This window comes from Erpetoichthys calabaricus, chromosome 15 (genome assembly GCF_900747795.2).
Source record: "Erpetoichthys calabaricus chromosome 15, fErpCal1.3, whole genome shotgun sequence".
Lineage (NCBI taxonomy): Eukaryota > Metazoa > Chordata > Cladistia > Polypteriformes > Polypteridae > Erpetoichthys > Erpetoichthys calabaricus.
This window is the reverse complement of record NC_041408.2, coordinates 18,478,166-18,502,627: the sequence shown is the minus strand read 5'-3', so window position 1 is coordinate 18,502,627 and position 24,462 is coordinate 18,478,166. Positions and strand designations below refer to the sequence as shown.

General features: G+C 38.0%; 2 protein-coding genes across 2 annotated transcripts in view; one reads left to right on the top strand and one right to left on the bottom strand.

Moving 5' to 3' along the window:
• The window catches only part of prkcea (protein kinase C, epsilon a), a 309,249-nt gene extending 290,654 nt beyond the window's left edge, over positions 1-18,595 (bottom strand). The window contains exon 1 of the mRNA XM_028820989.2: positions 17,896-18,595. Within this exon, the coding sequence (XP_028676822.1) occupies positions 17,896-18,243 (348 nt within the window). The 5' untranslated portion in view covers positions 18,244-18,595. The remainder of the gene's footprint in view (positions 1-17,895) is intronic.
• A 678-nt stretch (positions 18,596-19,273) lies between these two features.
• Positions 19,274-24,462, top strand: part of srbd1 (S1 RNA binding domain 1) — a 427,205-nt gene continuing 422,016 nt past the window's right edge. The window contains exon 1 of the mRNA XM_051919628.1: positions 19,274-19,374. The gene's annotated coding sequence lies outside the window, so the exon portion shown is untranslated. The remainder of the gene's footprint in view (positions 19,375-24,462) is intronic.

Here is a 24,462-nt window from a genome sequence, read left to right as displayed (position 1 = left end):
GCAATCCGCAAACTATTAGTAGAACATGAAAAAAGTTTCTGTTTTAGTTATGTGTTCAACATTTCTTGCCTTGCATTTCCTGTCATCCTACATTTACCCAGATTGTTGCAGACATAGACCACACATGAAATGTATGTATTCCAAATAATTATATATTATTTAACCTATGCAATTCAAGGCTCCTCACATCCAGATAAACAGACTTGAACTGGGAGAATTTGCACTGACTTCAACTGCATCGGTGGGGGATTGATGGGACAGCAGGCTGCTTGCGCTGATTGGCACATTTGCAAAACAAAAACGCTGAAGAAGAGGTGCGAGGGAATTTGAGGTGGCCCGGGATTACGACTTTTTTCATAGGCTTCAGGGATTCTAGTGATCTTTATCATTTTTTTATACTAATTTAGTGTGCTAGTAAAAGGTTAAAACTTCCACTCATTACGCAGCATCAAGCCATATATTGCTAACTACTAGTGGACAACTCAATAATAATAATAATAATTCTTTACATTTATATAGCACTTTTCTCACTACTCAAAGCGCTGTCCACACAGGGAGGACCCGGGAAGCAAACCCATAATCTCAACTGCAAAGCAACAGCACTACCACTGCGCCACCTGTAAACTCACAATATATCTTCCAAGTACTCGTCACCCTTGCTATCACTGTAATGCCTGCACCTCCATCTTCACTTCGCATGTCACATAAGTAGCAGAATGTACCTACTTTCTCTAAGACAATTCCTTTGCTGACATATCAATTTACACTTGCATCAGGATTCTGCACTCCTCTCACATATTTTCTTCAAACAATGGTCACACTTGCCTGCTGACGACTACTGTACTCTTTACACCACTACATCTTTTATGCGGCATTACTGAGATGGCATCCTTTTCTTTAATCAGTATGTGTTCTTGTCAAGTGGAACTAGGCCGATTTCCTTTCCTCTAATCTATTTGATCTCATTAACCTCTCGCCAGCCTCTTTTCCTGTCAGGTGTTACTCGGATACCTCTGGCCAGTGTTTGTCACTGGCATGAAGCTAGGAGCCAGCCCTGTCTCATTTTCTATTAATTCCAGCCAAAATCATTTCCACTGTAATAGTAAAACCCAAAAACATTGGAGCAGGATACTGAACAAGTACTGGATATGACACAACTTTAGAACACATTAGATAGCAGTGTATCTGAAATACTGTACACAAAGACTTGTGGGAAGAGCTGTCCCATAAGGAAGTATCACACATTGCTTCAAAATTTAGACAAAACTAAAAAATATATATATATCTTTATCTAAAAGCTTGTTGGTAAGGTGTTTCACAAGGTAGAAGATGGGACGCTGGGTAAATGAAGGGCTTTATTCTAAGCAATACCATTTGGTTTTGCCCTTTTTATCAGTATGGGAAATCTTGATTGCCGTTTCACAGGTTATTTTAAAACTCAAGCTGAGCAGCTAGTTTTGCTCCAATGCCCATTATAAGGTAGCATACTTAAAACTACATACGATCAAAAAAAAAAAAAAAACTCAGCAGCGGCTTTCAGTAATTATGCTGGCAGAATTTTAAAACTGAATTTTCAAAACGTGATACCAAGGGACCACAGCATCAAAGCTTACTAGATATTCTTTTTGCCCAATAAAAATGCTACTGCAGTGCTAGCATCTGCTAGGTACATTTTATTAACATTTGTCTGTTACCAGAGCAACTTACATGGCAGCTGCTGGCACTGCTAGAAACTGTTGTGCCAGACGTGTTTGGGGATCTTGAAGCAGGAGTGTGGGAAGCAGAGGTGTTTTTAAGTGCATAGAATAAAGATCATTATAAAAAAATGTATTTATAAAAATAAACTCACTCTCACACCTGACAGAAGTGTGCGCTGCAGAGGCACCTAAAAGCCGCTGTCAAATGGTTACCAGTAAAAAATGGGAGAACATTATAGACGAAGAAGTCTCCAGTGGTTAGTAGTGCAGCATGCTGCCATTTGCCATCTTAGCAGAGGCATGAAGTAAGGATGCATCAGTACCATTTTTTGACAGTCAATAGTGATACCAGGTACTTCATAAACACTGTGTAGGCCGATGCCAAGCACTAAATGAGTGTGTTTATTTAGGGACGAATGATGCCAAATGTATGAGAACAACACAATTTTATTTAAAAAGCCATAGTGAATGAAACGTTGTTTGAGAAAAAATAAATGTTATTTTACTTATATTTGTTAAAATTAATAATACCTCTTGTAGGAGTTGTTAATATTTAGTCAACAATAGATGCATATTGGAATTTCAATAACAAAAAAAATAATACAGCCTAATTGTAATTCTTGGCAACTGAAATAAAGTGCTTAAGTAAACTTCCAAAGGTTAGAAGCAGGTTCTCTGAAAAAAAAAAAAAACATTTCAGCTCTATCACAGATCAATCTGTTTCTTTTCTTATCTACAACTCTTGAAGCTGAACTAAAAAGCCCCTCACTGACCACATTCACACATAGTGCTGACAGAAGCTTTCATACTAAAGTGGCAAAGGAAGCGAATCCGGCTATGCTGCTCATCCAGTAGTGGAGAAGAACACTGTCTGTTCTCAGGATAGTAGGCTCAGGCAGGTACTCTTCACTTCAAGTTAACGTTTATTGTCATGAATGCGTATTAGAATTAAATACTGGCAAGGCTCTTCAAAATGCTGACAGTAATACAATAACAACAAACGACACATAAGTGAAAGTCTACAATGGATGTGCTTTTCTGGGACGATGATGTTTGCTTGCAATGTATCTGTACATCATGATGTGCTTGTGTTTTGTACACTGTTGTTTAAAACACCCACATGACAACTGCAGATTTAACCAAGGGGACACCTTTAAACAAACCTCTCCAAACAACACAAAGTGACTTAATCAAAGAAAAAGTGTCTTATTGTACATGATCGGCTCATCCTACTGTCAGAAACTGTTAGATTTAGCCTGACAAAGAGGATTTTTTGTTGTGAAGTAGTTTTATTTATTTATTTTTTTACTGTGACACTGTCTTAAGTTTTTCCATTGCTACATATTCTTTTTCTCTTTTGAATAAGATTCCAGTCACTTACTGTTTTACTTCCAGACACCTTACAGTTCTGCAACTTTTTTTATATTTTATTCCTAGTCCCCATTTTAAATTGTTTGCCCTTTGACCTTTGAGCTAGTTGGTACTTTTAAAAAAAAAAGGCCATAAAACAGAGTCTAGACTCAGTAGAGGGCCTAGGGGAGGCACTGGACCAAGACAAGTTATCACTTGCTGAGTGGTATCTGTCCATCCGCAGTATGAAGGAAGGCCTTCTCTGTCTGCATTTACTGGCAACTGCAGATAGAAAGCATCACTAACCCACAAAAGACACTTCAAATCAAACTGGATTAAAAAAAATATTTCTATGCTGCCTGTCTGTGGAGGAGCCAAATACTGTAGTTATCTAACATCCTTACACTCTTGCCTCCTTCACAATAAAGGCACAGATGGCATTACTGTGTTCCAGAGCTGAAATGTTCCAGTGTTTCAAAAGGTCACATATTATTATTCTAATATACTTCTGTCCCACTGTAATGCAAAACTCATGGATGGTCATGCTGCCACAGTGTAAACACCATTTAAATACATGCCATACATGAAGCATTTTACTTGACCTAAACAGCAACAGCATTTGAAATTTTGGTGCTTTCACGCTCACTCTCATTTCCAATATACTGTGAGATGTGCCTTGCTGAAAATGCACTACTTCAGTTTGCTGTGGAGTATTGCCATCTGTCTATGAGATTACACCAAATGAAAAAGGATGCAAACAAGGACAAACCAGCTCTTCATACTGATAAGATTTTCACTTTCTTTTTGTTTTTTTTTTGTTTTTTTAATAAATATGTGAAGTGGAGGGTCACAGAAATTGTGTTTACAATACATCATTCATAAAGTACATTAAAATGTGAAGTCATCGTGTGCATAACATTTATAACTTCACTCCCTATTTTTGACAATAAATCTATAAATGGGCCACCATTTGGGTAATTTGGAATGCACTTGCACTACCAAACCCACAGATGAATTTTGTTGCAAGATCCAAATAGGGATAGGTGACATGTCTTGAGGCAGTGCTGTTTATGAAGGCATAACACTGGTCAACAAGCATTTTGCTACTGGCATTCTTTTACCTGAACTTTAAGAAATTTCACTTGCTGACTCCAAATCTGAAAACCGTTTTCGTCCAGCACGTCCCGTTTTTTAGTTATGATGTTCCAGGTCTTGGACAACTAGGGTGACTGGACAGTAAAGGCAATGCATTTCAGCATTTAAGAAATAAGTTTGGTCTCGAGAAAAGTGAAGCCAAAATTAAGGAGGGTGTTTTTGTTGGCTTTGAAATCCGTGAACTGATGCTTGACGATGAGTTCAAAAAGAAACTGAAACCAACTGAATTTGTGCAGGTTGCCTAGAATTTTCTTGACAAGCACAGAGCAGAGAATTATACTGAGCTTATGGAGAACCTGCTGAAAGTATATTAGCTTACGGGAGCCAGAATGTCACTGAAGATGCATTTTTTACATTCTCATCTCGACGTTTTTCCCACCAAATCTAAGCGATATCAGAGATGAGCATGGGGAAAGATTTCATCAAGATATAAAAGGTGATGGAGTGAATTTTTCCCTGATATCGGTTTTCCCAGAATGATGGGCGACTACTGTTGGTTCTTGCAAAGAGAGACAGATGTGCAGTACAAGCGCAAAAGCGAGTGCCTCCAACATTTTTGGCAGGCTGACCTCACTTTTATATTGAGGTAAATTGACATAAATATACTTTAACGTGTCTCTGGTATCGTCTTCTGGTTTGTTTTCAGAATAAACAGATCAAAACAATTTTGGTGGGACACGAGTCCAAACTCCAGATATCGTGTTGATATATTATAAATATTTAAAAGTGTCAAAACGTCAATGATGTGCATTTCAAAAACCTGACGTGCTAGCTTAATTCCGATTTCATATATGAAATCAGTGTAAAAAACTTAATAAAGAGCTGCTCTGAAGTTCTCAGAAGCAAACAAAAAACTACTAAGCTGATGATGAGACATCACTTTAAATATGATGGCAAACTGAACCACAAGACTATGCACTTCAAAAAAATCTGTGTGGCTCTTGGATGTATGGGGCTGTGCACACACCACACTTGTGTGGTTATTCCTTGCATGGCCTCTGATCTCTTCTAGATGTTCTGGTTTCCTCTCACATCCCCAAGGATGTGCATTAAATTCCAAAGTGGCCCTGTGTGAGAGGAGAAGTGTGCTTAAGTCAGGGCTGCTGTAGACGGTTGACTTGTTCAGGGTTAGTACTTGCCTTGCACAGGATTGGGAAGAGATATGCCCTGTTCCCCGGCAAACATGAATGGGAGTAAGCAGGTTTGATAATGTTATGCTACCCCTAACACTGGCAAGTAAGCCAAATGTAAATAATTTAGTGTGTTAATGCTACACAGGAGAAGCAGGAAGGGAATGGGCACTAGATCACCAACACAAGCATGATTAAATGTTAGTGTTAAAAGATGCATATAGTGAATTCAGAAACCTGTATGGTGCAACGATATATAGAACATTAAAGACTATGTCAATTCACCTCCCTGCCAAAAAATCAAAGAGGCGATATTAACTGAGCAAAACTGAGAAAATTGTGTAAAAAAATTAAACCAAGATAAATAAACATAAACCTAGCTAACAATTCCCAATGAGTGTCAACAATCGAAGTCAAAAAAAGACAGGCAAGAGGTCAAACTAAATGAAAGTTGCAAGAAGCACAATAACAAAAATTTCTTTTATGAATTTTTTAAAATTATTTTTTTAAATGTTTGTAATCAGCAGATTGGATAATGAAAGGAACCTCCAGCTGACCTTTTATCCCATTGTGCTGATTACCTGCGGTCACAACCCTAGAGGCAACACCCCTAGAAACAAGGGAAGCTGCACCAACAACGGCTCTCAATAAGGTGACGAAAAACGAACTAAAAAAATAGCATTCAAAAGGCTAAAAAAATACCCAATTAATTGACGCGCACCCTAGTCATGACATTGATGTATCAATGACAAGGAAATGTTTACTTTATTCTGAATATTTATATACAGGGTGAGTCAAAATTATGTTAAACACTAATGGTACTGCTATGTACAGTATATGCAATTTATGTGCCACATATGGTAAATGTGTTGAACAAGATGGCGAACAGGTTGAGACATTCTTGTAAATCATCTTGCACATATGAAGTATGTTTTGTGAATAAACTGTTTCCACCATTCAAATGTTAACATAATTTTGACTCACCCTGTATTGTTCAGTCCGTTTTACTGGCTATGTATTACTGGACTGCCATTAACTATCACCATTTCATTCAGGCCGTTCACAGAAACTCATTCGTCCCCAACAGGGTTTATCATTAACTTTTTTCTGTCCTACCCCACTGGATTTAATATCTTCAAGTCGGCACTAAATTTCAGCCTTCTCAAATTTAATACAATACAAATTGTATTTAATACAATTGTAATAAATTAAGTAAGATGAAAAAAAACTTAATAAATTGATTGGATGGATAATGCATATTTTAGATATAATGTCAAAATTGTACTGTTGCCAAGGTCCTGTTCACTTTCCTTTTGGAGGTGAATGATATAATATGCTGAAATTCTGTGAATGTTTTGTCACACAGAATATGCTAGTGAGGTTAAATTATGTATTTCCAAATTACATTAAAGGTTCATGTGATTAAAAAAAGACAATCAAGCATTCAACCATTGGATTATCAAGTGCATGCTTTACTGCCATGTAGGTAACATGGTTCATAGATATGCCGTGGCAGTTAAAAGACTACTCACAATGGTACTGGTTTCCAACATGAGTGAAAACTATAAAGCTGCTTTGTTCAGAAAGCTCCTATAAATCATGCATGACATTTTTTGATGAGTAGGGGTCAACCAATGAATACTGATATTTCCAGTAGTTTTTTTCTCATAATCTTCTTCATAGCTAGTGACTTTGTTTTCATTAATCATATTTACCGTGCATCACTGATGAAATTTGACATGCAGTGCAAGCCAACTCTTTTATTGTTTAGCTTCCGAGTCATGTGACAAATTCACTTGGATGCAAGAAAAGGGGTGATGCGGCCAGAGACAGCGTAAATCTCTTTCAACAAACAGAGACAACCAAAAAAAAAAATAGCAGAAAGGAGGTAAATGTGAAAAACTCTTTACTCTGTTTCAATTTGCCTTTCAACATCATGCTGGATTTAATAATATTGAAGTAAACATTTCACTAAAAACAGTGCTCCCTTTTCTTCACATGTCTTGTCCCAAGTTCTTATTCCCCCAGAGTTTCACACTTTTTTTTTTTCTTTTTCACTTTTTTAGGGATTGAAACCTACTCTGTGTTCCGTTTACACCTATGTGGCAGAGCACAATTTTTGAGAGTAAAACACTGCAGTTCGTATAAACACAGAAGTGGAGATGTCACAGTGTATTTGTACCCTTCAATGTCTGATTTTGCTTAAAATCTTAATTCACAGTCTTTTGCACTTTGTAGAAACAGCAACTTGAAAAGACCACATGAATTGTGCAAAAGTAACACATTTATCCACACTAAAAATGAGTGCCCAAAGTGTGACATGCATAAATGCAGCCCGAAGCCATAAACATCTAAGAGCAACAAATATATTTTAATGCACTGTCTTGTGTACCCAGATTTTGCCTGTCCTTTTAAGAAGGGCCATATAACCAATTAGCAAGCTGTACAGTTGCATACATAAAGTAATGGTGCATCTAACAGGAAAATGTTGATCTTATGGGCTGTTTGATGGAAAATGGAATACCAGTAAACAAATATTAAACATAGCTCATAGACAAATCCAATGAAGAAACTAGCCAGTTCATTCTCCATACTCTAGAAGCATAAAGATTCACAACCTCTTTGCAAACATATTCTCCAAACTGCTTCTTAAATACCTCACTTGATATTTTACCCAGGCATCTTTGCAAAAGCACTAGTCTGGATTTATATTAGCATCCACCCTTCCAACTTTTAACCCATTTATTCATTTCACGGCAATGGGGAGCCAGTGCCTTTGCCATGCAGCACTGGGCGAAAGGTAGCAACCAAACCTGATGGGGTGCCTTTCCATCACAAGGAACAGTCATTCACACAGTCACCCTTATTTATTATGAGTAAATTCACAGTAACCAATTAACTTCATCTGCATATCTTTGAAATGATTCAGATACTGTATATCCATCTATATTCTCAACTTGCTTATCCAGGGCAAGGTCGCAGGTAAGCTGAAGTCTATCCAAGAAAACATAGGACACAAGGCAGGAACAATCCCTGGACAGCATGGTAGTCCATCACAAAGTGAACACAAACACACCCTCAAACACACTAGCATGGTCAGTTCACCTAACTTGCATGTCTTTGGACTGTTGGAGGAGACAGGAGCACCCACTGACATGGGGAGAACATGCAAACTCCATGCAGGAAACAACTGGGATGTGAACCTCAGTCTTCTTATTGCAACGAAGCAGTGCTACCACTGGGTCACGGATTCCTAAACTGACCAAACTGACCAAAATTAGGGTAACGTAACCAAAATCAATTTTGTACTTTAAGTGAAAGCCAAGGAAGATACATGTCTAGATGTTAAGCTGATAACCTGCTCATAGCTAGCAGTAAGCCACCATATCTGATGGTATCATTTACTTTCGCTTTGCATCAATGTGACTGGCAGGCTCTCCTGGGTCCAAATCACAATACAAAAGCACCCAGAAGAGTGTAAGCCATCGGCAGGGGTCCTGTCTCAGTGACAGGGCAGCTGTAAAGGTAAACATCAGAAACTGTTCGTCATCAGCTCAATTCATACAAATCTGTACCAAAAAAATAAAAAATGAACTCGCTTTCCCTAAACCATGCCTCACTGACCATGCTGTATTGACAGAGAGAAAATTCAAAAGGAAAGGTCAAAGCATATGACAAGTAATGTAGGAGATTATTTTTTGGACAGTTCAGATGAGGTCGTTATCTTCTTTTCTATCAATGGTCTTTTAGACCAAGGCCAAACTGCATATCTCTCTATTATATTAAAAATCCTGAGACGAGACAAGACTTTTTTCAAGAGATTTTTCAAGTCCTGTGAGACGAGACTTTGGCCATGAAATTTGTTCAAGTCACACCCACCCCCCAACCATATTCAAACATACTCGTGGTCCTCTCACCTTTCATTCGTGTGAATGCTTTTGACAGACATAATTCCAGCTCTCTCAGCTCTTATAAATTATAACATTTTTCTCACAGTTCCTGCTCTCTCAGCTCTTATAAATTTTAATGTTTTCCTCACTTCAAGTTCCCAATTAAAGACGATGTATTATGCCCAAATCTTATTGAACAATTTCATCACGAAGCATTATCAACAGAAGAAATGAGTACACGGGCAATCCTAGCACCGAGAAACGATGAAGTCAAACGAATTGACACGAAAATTGACGATCGTGCTGAAACAGTTGGTGGTAATCGTGTGGAACATGAAAACATCAACTTATAATATCCCGAAGAATATCTACAACCGTTAACACCGTCTGGTCTTCCACCGCACAAATTACTGTAGAAAGAAGGATGTATCCAAGAAAGGTAATGTAGTACATCTTCAGGGGATAACAATTAGACAACAAAGGAGATCTTGATATGCAATTCATATTAAAATATTAACAGTTTCCCGTTAGAATAGCTTTTGCAAAGACAATTAACAAATCTCAGAGACAAACATTCGAAAAAGTCATTTTATTTATTAGTGAGAAGGAAACGAAATTCAATCACGGACAGTTATACGTTGCGCTGTGATGATGAAAGCCCAAACGCAGAATCCAAATTCAAAGCGATATTGACGAAAATTTAATGCCAAAAATTGTTTTTACTGAAGTATTTGCATATTAATTTCAAAGCCAAACAGAACAAAATTGTATTACGTAACATGAAACATAATTTCCTTTCAAATTATTGTGTTTTACTATTTTTAATATGGTTAATTACTCACTGCAATGTAAAATAGTTCTATTAGGTATATGTAACAATTCCCATGAAAATAATAATCTGTTTAAATTGTACATCCACATCCCCATACACGAACTGCAAAACCACAAAGAGGCTAGAGTGTAGTGCAAACCTGGGGGTTGGCAAGTGAAGTGAGCAGGGGGCAAAGCCCACTAGTTACATACATAAAATTTTATATATTGCATGCTTGAAAGGATGCAAGTCCCATCTGATATCATCTTTTACTACAAAATGATTATTTTATTTAAATCTTATATAAAAAGGAGGGATATACACTCACCGGCCACACAGTGTGGTCTCCTGGTGCTATACCCCATCTGTTTCATGGTTCAACATGTGTGTTCAGAGATGCTCTTCTGCATACCTTGTTAAATAACAAGTGGTTATTTGAGTTACTGTTGCCTTTCTGTCAGCTCGATCCAGTATGGCCATTCTCCTCTGACCTCTGGCATCAACAAGGCATTTTCAATCAGAGAATTGCCACTAACTGAATATTTCCCCTTTTTCGGACCATTTTCAGTAAACCCTAGAGATGGCTAATCGTCACAATCCCAGTGGCTCAGCAGTTTCTGAAATACTCAGACCAGCCCATCTGGCACCAACAACCATGCCATGTTCAAAGTCACTGATGCAAGGTTTGAACTTCAGCAGGTCATCTTGGCAATGTCTACATGCCTAAATGTACTGAGTTGCTGCCATGTGATTGGTTAATTAGATATCTGCATTAACAAGCAGTTGAACAGATGTACCTAATAAAGTGGATGGTGAGTATATATCCACAAATTATGTGTTGCTTAGAAATGAAGGCAAGCAACAGTAAAACAAATAGATAAGAATTAGTTCATATTTAAAAGCAAGTTTGATTAGTTTATTCAATAATTTAAATGTGATAAAATGTTAAAATAATTGGTTACAATGTTCACCATCACAGAATCAATCACCAGGACAGTATTTGAGAATCACTGCACTACATTAAGACCAGAGGCCTAACCATTTTGGTCCTTACCTTTACGCATCATTCAATAAGAGTGTTATAATGGCTCATCTGTCTGGAGACAATAAAAAACCAAAACAAAGAGCTTTGGAATTCATTATTAAGACATGCAAAACACAAATGAGAAAATTCAAGGCTAAAGTGACTCTACCTAAACGTCTTCATCCTTCAATATTAACTTGCAGAGCAACACAACAATTCAAACAAGATGTCCAAAAAGAACTCTGGAACTACATGCAAGGATCTCCAGACCTCTCCTACTGTGGTTGTTGCCAATGTTCACACCTTTCACACTGAACACTTATGGCATTTGTGGCAGAAAACCTTTGCTCTTACGTAATAACATCACAGCTTGTTTTATGTTTTCAAAAAAAAAATAAAAAAAAAAAATACTTGGATGATCCCATAAATTTTTGGAAGGATTTCCTTTAGAATAATGAGTCTATATTTTGTCTTTTTGATCATAATCAACACCACCACATTTGGCTAAAATCTAACATTGCCTACCACCAAAAAAATGTTGCTCTCCAGCCACTAAGCATGTAAATGGGAGTTTTAGAGATAAGGGATGTTTGTCTTGCCATGGACCTAGACAATACAAGAGATCAATGGATATAAGCATACATACATATATACATTATATTATATTATATATATATATATATATATATATATATATATATATATATATATATATATATACACATATATATATACACACAGTATATATTACAAACAATACTTATACATACTGTATATTGTGTAAATATAATCATAGAAAATGTATACTGTATAATTCTGGAGGAAAATATCAGTCTCTAAGACAACGAGTAAAAGCGTAAAAATCCAAGCAAAAGATATTTTTTTTTTAGTTGTCAAATGAAAATCCAAACAAGACTCCTAAATAATCTAGAAAAGATTAAACAGTTTTATACAGAAGAACAGATCTCCAAGACCGATTAGTAATTATAGAAAACATTTGGTTGCAGTCACAGCTGCTGAAGGATGTGCCACTGCATAATGAACTGAAATGTTTACTTACATTTGCACTTAGACAGTAGTGTTTTTCTGTTACATAGACAAGTTTTTCTTAATAAAACTGTGTCTATGTGAACATTAGTCAAGAGTATCTTTATTATATAATAGAGTTTCCGATAAAATTGTTTCTTAGATGGTCAAACGTTTAAAAAAAAACAAAAAAAAAAAGTTCAGTTTTTGTACTTTCAAGAAGAGAGACTAGATTAAACCCTAAATGTGAAAGAAAAAATGCATTTTATATAAAACTAACATTCTGATCTACCCTTTACAAATATAAAGCTTTACTTCAACTGTCTATATTTATATTTTACAAAATGACCACATTCAGCAGAGTGGTGGTTCTGAGGCTAAGGATCATGTTCTGGTATTCAGAAGGTTGCCGGTTCGAATCCCCGTCACTGGCAAAAAAGAGGTCCAACTCTGCTGGGCCCTTGAGCAAGACTCTTAACCTGTAACTGCTCCATGGGCGCTGTACAATGGCTGACCCTGCACTCTGACCCCAAGGGGTATGCGAAAACTAACACATTCCTAATACAAGAAATTGTATAAGGCGAAATAAAGAACAAAAAAACAAAAAAAAAACATTCAGGGTAAGGAAATTGCTCTGGGTCACACAAGGCTTCATATATGCAAATTTAAAAAAGCAACCTTATGGTTTGAATTCCAGGCCATAGTTGTACTTTCTGCCTGTCAAGCGCATACTTAACTCTTTGGGGAAGCAGATGAGGGTATATATAAAAGAGATATCCCTCTATTATCAAAAAATGTAATTTTCTCCAAATTGTAGTCCTAAAAAATAAAGGAACACCAGGATAGCTACAATATTGTAGGTTAACACTAAGAAAAACAGTCTCCAATAAAATAACCATTTAAGCATGTTATTAGGCAATTCGATATGAAGCTCCAAATTTCATATGTTGCTTTAACAAAAATTAACAGCCACAAAAGTCTTCTTAGAAAACGTGATAAAGAGCTATCAGTTTTATTGGAATATGAATGAACAGTAAGATTTTGTTTTTCCCTCAGTGTCTCAAAATAATGTGTATACACAGGCTTTCTGGTAATATGAAAAGAAGGGAAGAAGAAGAAGAAAGACGGGCTTCTGAAACGGGTTCCAATCAAGTTTTTTGGCAAATTCTATAAAAAATGTGTCTGATCATTTATTCATTTCTCATTTGAGTTGAGAAGACTGTAAGGCAGCATCCTAACTTTTTCAATGGAGAAGGGGCATTTTCTAATATTATGATGATAAATTCTTATTCTTTTAGTATACCATGTAGAAAATGTTAAAGATCATACCTCCACTTTACCATGTCTCCGTACTTTATAGTCTACACACACTGCAAATGAGAGTACTGACACTCAAACAAAAGGCTTAATTTTAGGAGAAGCTCCAACTTGCTATCAAATGAAATGTTAAGCAGAGTCGCACAGCGGATTTAACTGCTGTCTGAAGAGAATCATTACTATTCTAAAGAGAACATAAAGGACTGTACATATTTTCACAAAGTGACTATTTTTATGCAGTTAGAATGTATACAGATTAGGTGATGTGCAGAGAATTAAGAACACAGCCAGTGGGGGACACTGAACTGGTAACCTTGCATATTCTCCTGAAATAATAGGCCACATTACAAATAAGATTAGCCATACTTGCATTTGATGTTTCCTACATTATTTAATCTTGTTTCCAAACCCAACTTGCAAAAGAACTAAACAGGAACAAAATCTTTGCAAGACATGTCGGAAGCAAACCAACAACAATTGTAAACCACTTTTTAAAAATATCAATAAGCCACCTAATTTGCAAACATAGTCAAATTAACCATTTTAACGTTTACAGGGTAACAGTGATTACAGTTTCCCTCAATATAACATTCACGAAATGCCTTGTGAACAGACCATCAAGGTAAGTCAAGTAAATGTGTTCTGTTACAAAATCAGACTCTATGCTCTTATTGCCCAGTCTAAAGGGAATGCACTGTAGGTGCTGTGCTCAAAGAAAAAAAGCACCTACTGTCCACAGTGGAGCATGGGTGTGAAAAGAGACTAAATGCACATCCCATAAATTGATGTGGGTTCCATTTTACTGACATTTGATCCATAAATTAAATTTGCTATTTTTGGGTGAATGGATGTGACCGTGTCATTTTTTTTTTTTTTTTTTTGCTAATTTACAAACACAGACTTTCATGCTATGGCCTCAGGAAAGAAGCAGTGAGTCTACGTGAAGAATTGCTTAAGATAGTCAAATCTGCAGGCTGAGGCAGGGCCAAATTAGTCCTGACTGGGCCCACACAGTGCAGCCTACAGCACTAAAAGTTTGGAGATATGACAAGATGAGGCACGAAGAGCTAAAGCTTTAAAACAGCACGAATCACTGAGGAGGTGGATTGTTTGCAAGTGTACAGTGAGTGGGCTAGGCCTCCTGTTCACACTGTAGCGGTCTCCAACTTGTCTGCTTGCCGAATTCTTTTTGAAGCTGCAAACAGCAAGCTGCTCTTAAACGATTCCTGCATCTCTCCAGGCAAACTGCACCAGCCAAAATACATTAACACGCCCTCCAACACATCCCACCTACAAGGTGGTGGACCTGCCCTTGACCCCGACATGCACTTCAGCAGATGTTTGAAAAGCACTTTGCCGTAATTTGTAAGCACAAGCATTATCGCTACAAATCAAACAAAAAATAGCTTAATGTCACTGGGGACCCAGAGCTCAGTCCCTACCACCCTAATCAAACACTGTGGGTAAGCTGCCTAGCTGACTTCACAAATCTGGTAATCACACAGAGCACATTTGCCTCAGGAATTATTGAAGCAATATGGCACTGCAAATACCAGCAGCACAGGATTGATAGAAAAAACAAACCTTTGTGAAGGTATATACTAAAATCATCCTTATTAAGACCTTGCTCTGCACCTGCAGTCTGCAATTCAGAATAAGTAAAAACCAACATGCCTACACCTCTTAAACCACAACATAAAACAGTGGTGCAGAGTAATTATTTTAAATAAATGAGGCAAACAAGAAACCGCTGTATGCTGGCATCTTCAACTCTGAGAACCTTGTGTTTTTTTTTAGGTTGTGAAGAGAGAATTCATGAAGGTGAAATTGAAAATCAAAACTCTAGTATGACCTTACTATCTTCCATGCTGCTCACACACTAGCTTCTGTCTTCTGATTGGTGACTTACCAAAAGAAAACCCTTTTTCTTGATTTTGAACCGATTCTCAGTCCAATCCTCATTTTCAAGGTGATACTAACAATCCAAGATATGTCCCGACTATTTACTTGAGAAGTCAATGTTCAGTCTCCTATAAGCACAAGGCCATTATTTCACCCTTCATTTATGCATGTTAAAAAGAGCTACACCTTTCTTCCAGAGTGAACCAAAGATCACCACTCACACAGCATCGCTTGGAGCTTCCTTGCTTGTATTGTAGCTAGGTTAAAGGTCAGACACTCACTGTTCTTTTGTTCTCAGTCAGTGTTTTACACACATATAAGCATGTGTAACTAACACCGCTACTTAAGATCAGCAATATATGTATTAAAGGCACACACGCACTTTCATTTACCTTCAGGCAACCGTTAGCAGACCTGCTTAATTCAATTCAGGGTTACAGAGCCTGGGACCTATAACGGGAGCATTAGGCACAAAGCAGAAACTAACCTTGGACAATTAGTGGGCACATTAGTGCTTATAGTCACAAGCACTCATACAGAGCTAATATGTTAATAATCATATTAGATCCACTTCTAAGATGTAAAATAAATGGTTGAGTGCCACATAATAATCCACACAAACACAGAGAGAATGTGCTAAGTCCACACAGACTATGACAGGGCTGGAGTTGTCTCTGGATGTGTGAGACAGTAATTGCTGATTAATTTAACAACCCCAATAAAATGGTAGATTTCATTCATCTGTGACTCATCAAGTATTAAACACTACTACAATGCAGTTTGCTGCTTAGTTACTAAAGTGTGACTAAATAATCATACACTTACATTCAGTTATCTTAGTTATCTTACTGTGCCATTGTTAAGAGACACACCCAATCTGTGCATTAACTGCAGTTCTGTTAATAAGCACCATGTTTAAGATCTTGCACAAAACATTTTCACTCACTGCTCACTTATTGAACCATGTTAAGGGTCACGCGTTCCCCCTTCTTTATCACTTGCAGTTGTGTTTTCTGTTCACAGGATTAAGGTCCCCAGCAATGTTTACTACGTGTTCCTGACTCCTACAAGAAGTTAACACACACACACACCTCCATCATTTCTTCTCACCATGCAACCAACTAAAAGGAATGCTTTCAACGTGCACAATATTCTGGTAAGTGTAGCTGTTGTGGACCATTAAATGTTACAATCACATTACATCACTTGCTATTCTGTTACGAAAATTTGGTTAAGGCGCACACACCATGCTCCTCCATTATCAGGATATTAGAAATGAATTAAGATGTTATGGGTCATACATAAAATATTCAAAACTACTTTAGGGTCAGAGCCTAAACCAGCACCTTTGTGTGGAAGACAGGAGCCAGTCCTGGAAAGAATGCCAGTTATAGTGTAGGGCTCAATGATATATACATCCGCACCCACTCCTATGGGGCCAATTTTAAAATTACAAATTGCACTTATTTAAGATGTAACAGGAAAATCATAGTTTCCTGAGGAGACAAATCCAAGCAGACAAGCCAACAGCATGCAGATTCCATACAGACATTGACAGGGCAAAGATGAGAGCCCAGGGCACTAGAGTGATGAGGCAACAATGCCAACAATTTCTCCACTGTGTTTTCAACTATTCTTTTTTTTGTGATCAACTTTTTATTAAATAATGACAAAATGACAGGACGTAAACAATAAGCAAACATACAGTACGAAAGAACCCAAACCTCCCTCTCCAACCCCAGCCTGAACCAAGGGATAAAAAAATATTTGTTTGTTTTGAGAGAATCCAGTTGTCAGTTGGAAAAAAAGTAATGACTGATATAAAATCAACTATTCTGCTGACCATTACATTAAATGTTATACATTCAGCCCTCTTTCATTTCCATTTGCAAAATGTTACCACCTAATGAAAAAGCAACATGCATGAAAACCTACTATTAATTGTCCTGCATACACATTCTACATCATTTGTTGATCTGTTCCCAAAAGCCTGATTAAGGGCCATGCATCTGCCCTCTCCATTATCCGCAGCTATGCAGCTAACATGCCCACTAACTGGTTAAGCATCATGTGCACCCCTTTCTACATGATTTCCATTTCTATGAATGATACCAGACCATCAGGTGAAGTTACATTACTGACCAAGAAGTGAAAGGTCTCATAACAGGTCTAACAACATGCCATAATTTCCAGTTACAATATATATGTTAAAATCTCAATGAAATGGTTAGGCATCTTTTCTTTATTTGCAGCTCTACTGTTTATCCCCAGTGTTGAGCAAGTGCTTTTCTCACACTTGTCTCTATTATTTATGGGTATGTTGCAAGATAAAATAAAAATGGTTGCATATCCCCCAGTCTGTGATGTGCACACGCAACCGCAGGTGCCTTTGCATGCTTGCATCTTTGTATTGTTAACATAAAAGTAATCAGCAACATTCAATTATTTGATAGTTACTGTATCATTGGCCATCATAATATCGTCCCCGCATTAAAGATGCTAAACCCTAACTATAGGTTAAACATCACCCAATAATAGGTTAAGCATCCACTTATTCATATCCATTCAAACAGATTAGCATGTAGGACCTTACCCAGTCCTCGAAGTGGCGGCTCCCATTCTGCAAAAGGTCCTCAAACTGGATGATACAGTTTGCCACAAAATCATCATAACCAATGGGTGCATCATGAAAAACGGCCAGCTCAATTTTCCTTCCATCCCTGACTTCTGTCACAAACTCATCGTTCCAAGTAGGGCTATTGGTCTTTTGTTTGGTGGATGTTTGTCCAATCCGTGAGTCATCTACATTCAGAGCCATGTAGGTGTCCAACAAAAAGGTTTGGGTCCGGGGGCCAACAGCATGTCGCAGGGACCATGCTGTAGGCTTGAGGTCCAGAGCCTCGCAAATCTTTATCTTTAACACACCGTTGAAGACCACCATGATGAGTTTAAAAAGCAATTCTCAATGAAGAAAGGCCCTTGTACCTCCTTAGCAATGTAATCCAAGCTGTGCAGTAATGGAAGACAATTCCACTATTAAAGGATGTGTAGTCCAACTGGTGAATGAATTACTACTTCCAATGGAGGTGCAAGCTTGCTAGCAGGGAATGTGAAAAACACCCCCTATCCCAGATCCACAGGCGTTACAGTCTGGGTTGTGGGGTAGAGGAGAAAGCAAAATCCTCTGGGACATCAGAGATGCAGTCAGGCCAGTAGGGTACTTGAGATCATTCGGCCCCCCAGCCTCCCCACTTTGCACCCCCAGGATACAAAGTCCAAACCGTCCGGCACCTGACCCCCCTCCCCCCCCCAACCAAAACCCTGCTACCGGGCAACCTGACACTCCCACTCCTGGCAGTGGGGCGGCGCTGAAAGGATGCAGAGATCAACAGAGACGCTTCTTACTCGTGGTTCTATGCTCGTCTCCTGCGGCAGTTGCAAGTCAGTGCACCGCCCGTACCGCGCGGCTCAAAACGGGGAAAAAGAAACGCAAGAGCCGCAGCTGCGGTACACGGGCTGCACACTGGAGAAGTGCGAGAGGGGCTTGCCCGTTGCTCTCCAGCACCTCCTGCGTCGCTCGCTCGGCTTCGTCCTCCGGTAGGCAGATGTGCAAGGGCTCCGGGGGAGGCGCTGCGTCCCGTCCGGCTGTGCGCGGATCGCTCTCCCCGCCGCCGCCGCGGTTTCCTGCGCTCTGCCGTTTCCCCACCCGAGTGGGAATATTAATGCAGGAAATGCGCAAAACACGTCAGCTCCTCGCGCTCCTTTCCTGTCTGCCAGTGAGGAGGAGGCGTGGCAGGTTGGCTGCGGAGGCGTCACCAGCGCGCCGCTCCCGCCTGCTGGCCACGCCCCCTCGCCTCAACAAAGAATGGGTGGGAGCAGAGGTAGAAAGTGTCAACAAAGGGGATGGGGCGTGGCGACTGCGAAAAGAAGGGCGGGGCAAGCAGGGCATGGAGGGTGGCATGAAAAGCCCAAATTGTGTTCTTGTGCATCGAGCATCACTGCAGCAACTTTTAAGACCCCAAATACAATCAAAGCAAGCAGGAAATAGTATGGGTGTTCCAAAGCACTTACTGTAAGTATATATTAATATAATAAATAGGCAAATAGATACAGAAGTTACAAATATAAACACTACAAATTCTGTGAGGTACACTGCTGAATTGAATGTAGAATCTGCTCTTGACTGGCCATTTGGGCGTCTGTATGTCACAGAGTCTGCATGCACAGGTATTTTGTCCTTCTAATTCTGCAAATGTCAAATATCATTAACAGCTCTGGGTCTCTTTTTGTCCTTCTCACCACCTGAAATGCATACCCAGGATGTCAAAGCTTCAATAAAGATATTAGGGACTGTAGCAGCACTCAGTCGTCATTCATGTTAGCAAATAAATGGAGAAGGCTATAATAAGAACAGGTAAACAGCCAGAACGTAATAGAGTGGGAGTCTAAAAACACACAGTTCCTCAGTTTATTCTGTGACGTTTTGAAATGAATTTATCCTTCTGATACTGCAATTTTATTTGCTTTATATGCCACCATCTGATACTGTTTTCTATTAATAGCGCTGTAAAAAACAAAGCTTGAGCAAGAGCATTAAAACCTAACAGAGCATAAAGTCAAAATTTCACATAGCCTGTATTAATTTCAATGAAAGGCATAGCAGATAATGGCTGGACATTCTATTGCATTGTTACACGTTACCCAAACCCAAACAGTGTTAAGCCATCTGTGAGGTGCATTTATAGGGTCCACTGACCAAAGGACGGACAATTAAGAATCCTTCTTCAATCCCCATTTTTATAGTACTGTAATCTCTTGAGAGACCTAGCATCAATATAGAGAAAGAAAGATAAACGTAAAAAGACTACATTATAGATAGTTAGATAGATAGATATGTAGATACATAGATACAATACAATATAATGCAACTTACTGTATTATTGTATATCACTCTCCACTGATTGCAGGAGCAGAGCACTGTGAACATTCCTCAGAATACAAGTATAGATTATACTAATTGCTAAATACAGAACTGGTACTCATATAAAACAGATCTGACACACAGAGAACAAGGTAGAAAATGATTCAACATAAATGGAAACTAATAATATATGTCCATTAATTAACTAATGATTTATGTCCAGTTAACAACAGAGGAGATTAAAACTGTAAAAGAGAAAGTTAAAAATAAGGCCACAGTCCTGGAGACCTCAGGCAACTGTTAGTTAATAATAATAATTAATTACATTTATATAGCGATTTTCTAACCTACTATAACCGATTTACATAGATATTGGGGATCTACTTCAACCACTACCAACAATCTACCTGGATGATGTGATGGCAGTCATTTTTGTGCCAGTACACTCACCATGCATTAGCTTTTAGGTGGTGAAGGGGTAAGAGAGATAGTTGGTCAGTTTGATTAGGGAGTGATTAGGAAAAGAAAATCCGAACACATTTCTCCAGTTTTGATGTCACTACACTGGTTACCTGTGTCATTCAGAATTGACTTTAAAATTCTGCTTATGGTTTATAAAGCTTTAAATAATCTCGCCCCGGCTTATATATCGGAATGTCTGACACCTTATATTCCAAATCGTAACCTCAGATCCTCAACTGAGTGTCTCCTTAGAATTCCAAGAGCAAAATTTAAAAGAAGTGGTGAGGCGACCTTCTGCTGTTATGCACCTAAAATCTGAATAGCCTGCCAGTAGGAATTCGCCAGGCTAATACAGTGGAGCACTTTAAAAAACTACTGAAAACACATTACTTTAACATGGCCTTCTCATAACTTCACTGTAATTTAATCCTGATACTCTGTATATCCAATTCATTATAATAACTATTCATTCAAAATCTGTACTAACCCCTACTCTCTCTTCTGTTTCCTTTTCCGGTGTCCTGTTGGTGGTGGCGTGCGCCACCACCATCTACCCAAAGCACCATGATGTTCCAACAATGATGGATGGATTAAAAGCCAGAAATCTGTATGACCATCAGCATCAAGTGACTCCGTGAAAAAACCCGAACTACAAAGAGGACTATTTCATTTATGTTAGGTAGAATGCCCAAAGGGGACTGGGCGGTCTCGTGGCCTGGAACCCTACAGATTTTATTTTTTCTCCAGCCTTCTGGAGTTTTTTTTGTTTTTTCTGTCCACCCTGGCCATCGGACCTTACTCCTTTCTATGTTAATTAATGTTGTCTTATTTTAATTTCTTATTTTGTCTTTTATTTTTCTTCTCTCCATTATGTAAAGCACTTTGAGCTACTTTTTGTATGAAAATGTGCTATATAAATAAATGTTGTTGTTGTTGTGATTAAGGGCCTGACAAGACCTTGGTAGCCAATTTAGCCAGGACATTGGAGAACACCCTACTCTTTTTGAAAGATGGGGGAAAAATGGATCTTTATGAATAAACAGAGTCAGAACCTTGGTTTTATGTTTCATCTGAAGGATGATGCCAGTTTTTAAAGTTTTTAAATCACTGCACTGGGGTTTTGGGATCCATACGCAGACCATGGCATAAGTGTGTACTGATGGCCTCACCAGCACATCTTCCTGCAGCAACCCAAGCTTTTCCTAGGTAGATAGATAGATAGATAGGAAATGCATTATTAGATTTAAATAAAAGAAAACACTTAAGGGTACCTCATTCCAAGAGGCAAGTTAAGAACGCAGGTTAACACTACATTGGCATACACATGCTGTGAATATTTTGAGTCTCCAATACCCCAATAAAGAGAACGTTAAGGGGTGAAGAAAAGTCGTCATCTGTCCTCAATAATTCTCCAGAAATTTGAACACTCTCACTTATTGGGAAGAAAGGAGCTACTTGGTAGTTCTAATGATACTTTATTGAAATGCGCTACCTCCAAACTTGCAAACAACAGATGAAAAATGTGGGCGTAAATATCTGTGTGTGTGTTTCCATGGTCTACAATATCTCTAAGTCAGTTAACTCACACAAGTATCTGATAGCACACTATTCATATTGCACCAAACTTGATGCGTGTTGACTCATTTCCACAATACGGTATCTTATTAAAGGGGCTCTTTTTCACTATGCACTTTTCACTGTACTGCCAAAATGATTCTAAATCATACTTTTCTGGCATTAGCTCTGATTTCTGCATTTCCAAGCTCCATTTATACTCCTCTGTGTCCTTTATTGAGGCACCTTGAATCACAATTTTTCTACTCATATTTTCATTTCTTCTGAATCCCAATTATAACTCTCTCCTATCTATGATGCCCTTTTTGAATTCCTAGTCTTATTCACTCCTCTTATCTTTCTTCCATGTCACTGATCCCAGTACACTTAATACCCAGAACCATAACTGCAACTCAGAATTCTATTTCCAATGCGCATAGTACAATTTACACTTACCCACATTATCATTCTGTCCACTGTGAATGCAGGTGCCATTTACCTGAACCTCCATCTCTCTACACTAAGACTCCATACTTTTCGGAGTTCAGTTCCTACTGTTCTAATTGCGACATTCATTATGTTAAGAATCTCTTTCAGTATTTTAAGTCCAACTGCTGCAAATCATTATTGTATCCCTTGGGTCCCAATCCCAGATAGTCTTCATGCTACATTACAGTGCAAATACACTTAGCCCAGTTTCCCACTTTCAATCTTGCTTCATTGAATCCTATTCTCATTGCACACATCCCAATATGGTTTCTTCTCTCAGTTCTTTTCCTATTATCATGAGCCATTATCTCAAGAACCTAGTCACTAATCAATTTCAAGATGCTTCTTTGGCATGATACAATAAACAGAATTTAAAAAGTACTAAAAAAGTGTAAAATGACCCATCCATCTATTTTCTGTACCTGCTAAGCCCAGTTTATGGTGACAGGGGCCAGAGCTTGTCCTAGCTGTGCTGGAAACAAATACCTCTCAACAGTCCAATCCATCAGAGGGCACAACTCATACACACACATCCCTCTCACACTCTTACTCATCCCTGTTGAAAGATGTTGCTTTTTGGATATACTCATCTACAATGAATTCTCTGAAAAGAATTTAATTGACATTTACTTAATATTCAGTTCAGCTTTATTTTCCAACATTTAAGATTATTTCTTGTACCTTTTGTCAAGAATTGAGCATGTTGTACTTAATGTTTTTATTTGGAAATCTATTATTTGTTTTGTAAAGTATCTTTTGATGATGTACTCTATGAGGAATGCTTTTGAAATAAAAGATTTTTTGATAGATTCATTTACTACACAATGTCACCTCTTGTTTCAAGTGATTTCTGTTTTTGGTACATCATTCGAATTTTAAATATTTTAAATTATTCTCCTAGTGTCTGTCAAGTGTCTTCTTTATAGATTAGATAAACATTATTAATTCTAAGGGGAACCCTAATTAATGTCTACTATTACAAGAATGTCATAATATAACATTCTCACACCCACTTAATCTGATTTGGGGTTAAGAAGCCTATTCCAGCAGCATCAAGAAGAAGCAAGGAATAAGCCCTGGACAGATTGTCAGTCCATTGCAGAATCAATTCACATATACCTCTGCAAAAGACCAATTTGATTCATTTTGTTAGCCTAACCTGCACATCTATGGAACTTTGTCTAGTACACCAGAGTACCCAAAAGAAACCCCACACAGACACAAGGAGAACATGCAGATCTCGCACAGATGATAAATTGCTACAATATTCAAAGCCAGGGTGCCATATCATAAGGCAGCAGACATTACCACATACCCCTTGATGAGAGTTTTTTTATTATTGTTTTTAAGATGTCTTTTTCATTTGTATGTTGCATGATGGCACCAGGCTGTAAATCCTACACAATATACTTGTTAATTTCAGAGCACACGTATTCACAAATGCACACAAATACAGTATGTATGTAATCTCTCTTTATATATATACAGTTAGGTCAATAAATATTTGGACAGAGACAACTTTTTTCTAATTTTTGTTCTGTACATTACCACAATGAATTTTAAATGAAACAACTCAGATGCAGTTGAAGTGCAGACTTTCAGCTTTAATTCAGTGGGGTGAACAAAACGATTACATAAAAATGTGAGGCAACTAAAGCATTTTTTAAACACAATCCCTTCATTTCAGGGGCTCAAAAGTAATTGAACAAATTAAATAACTGGAAATAAAATGTT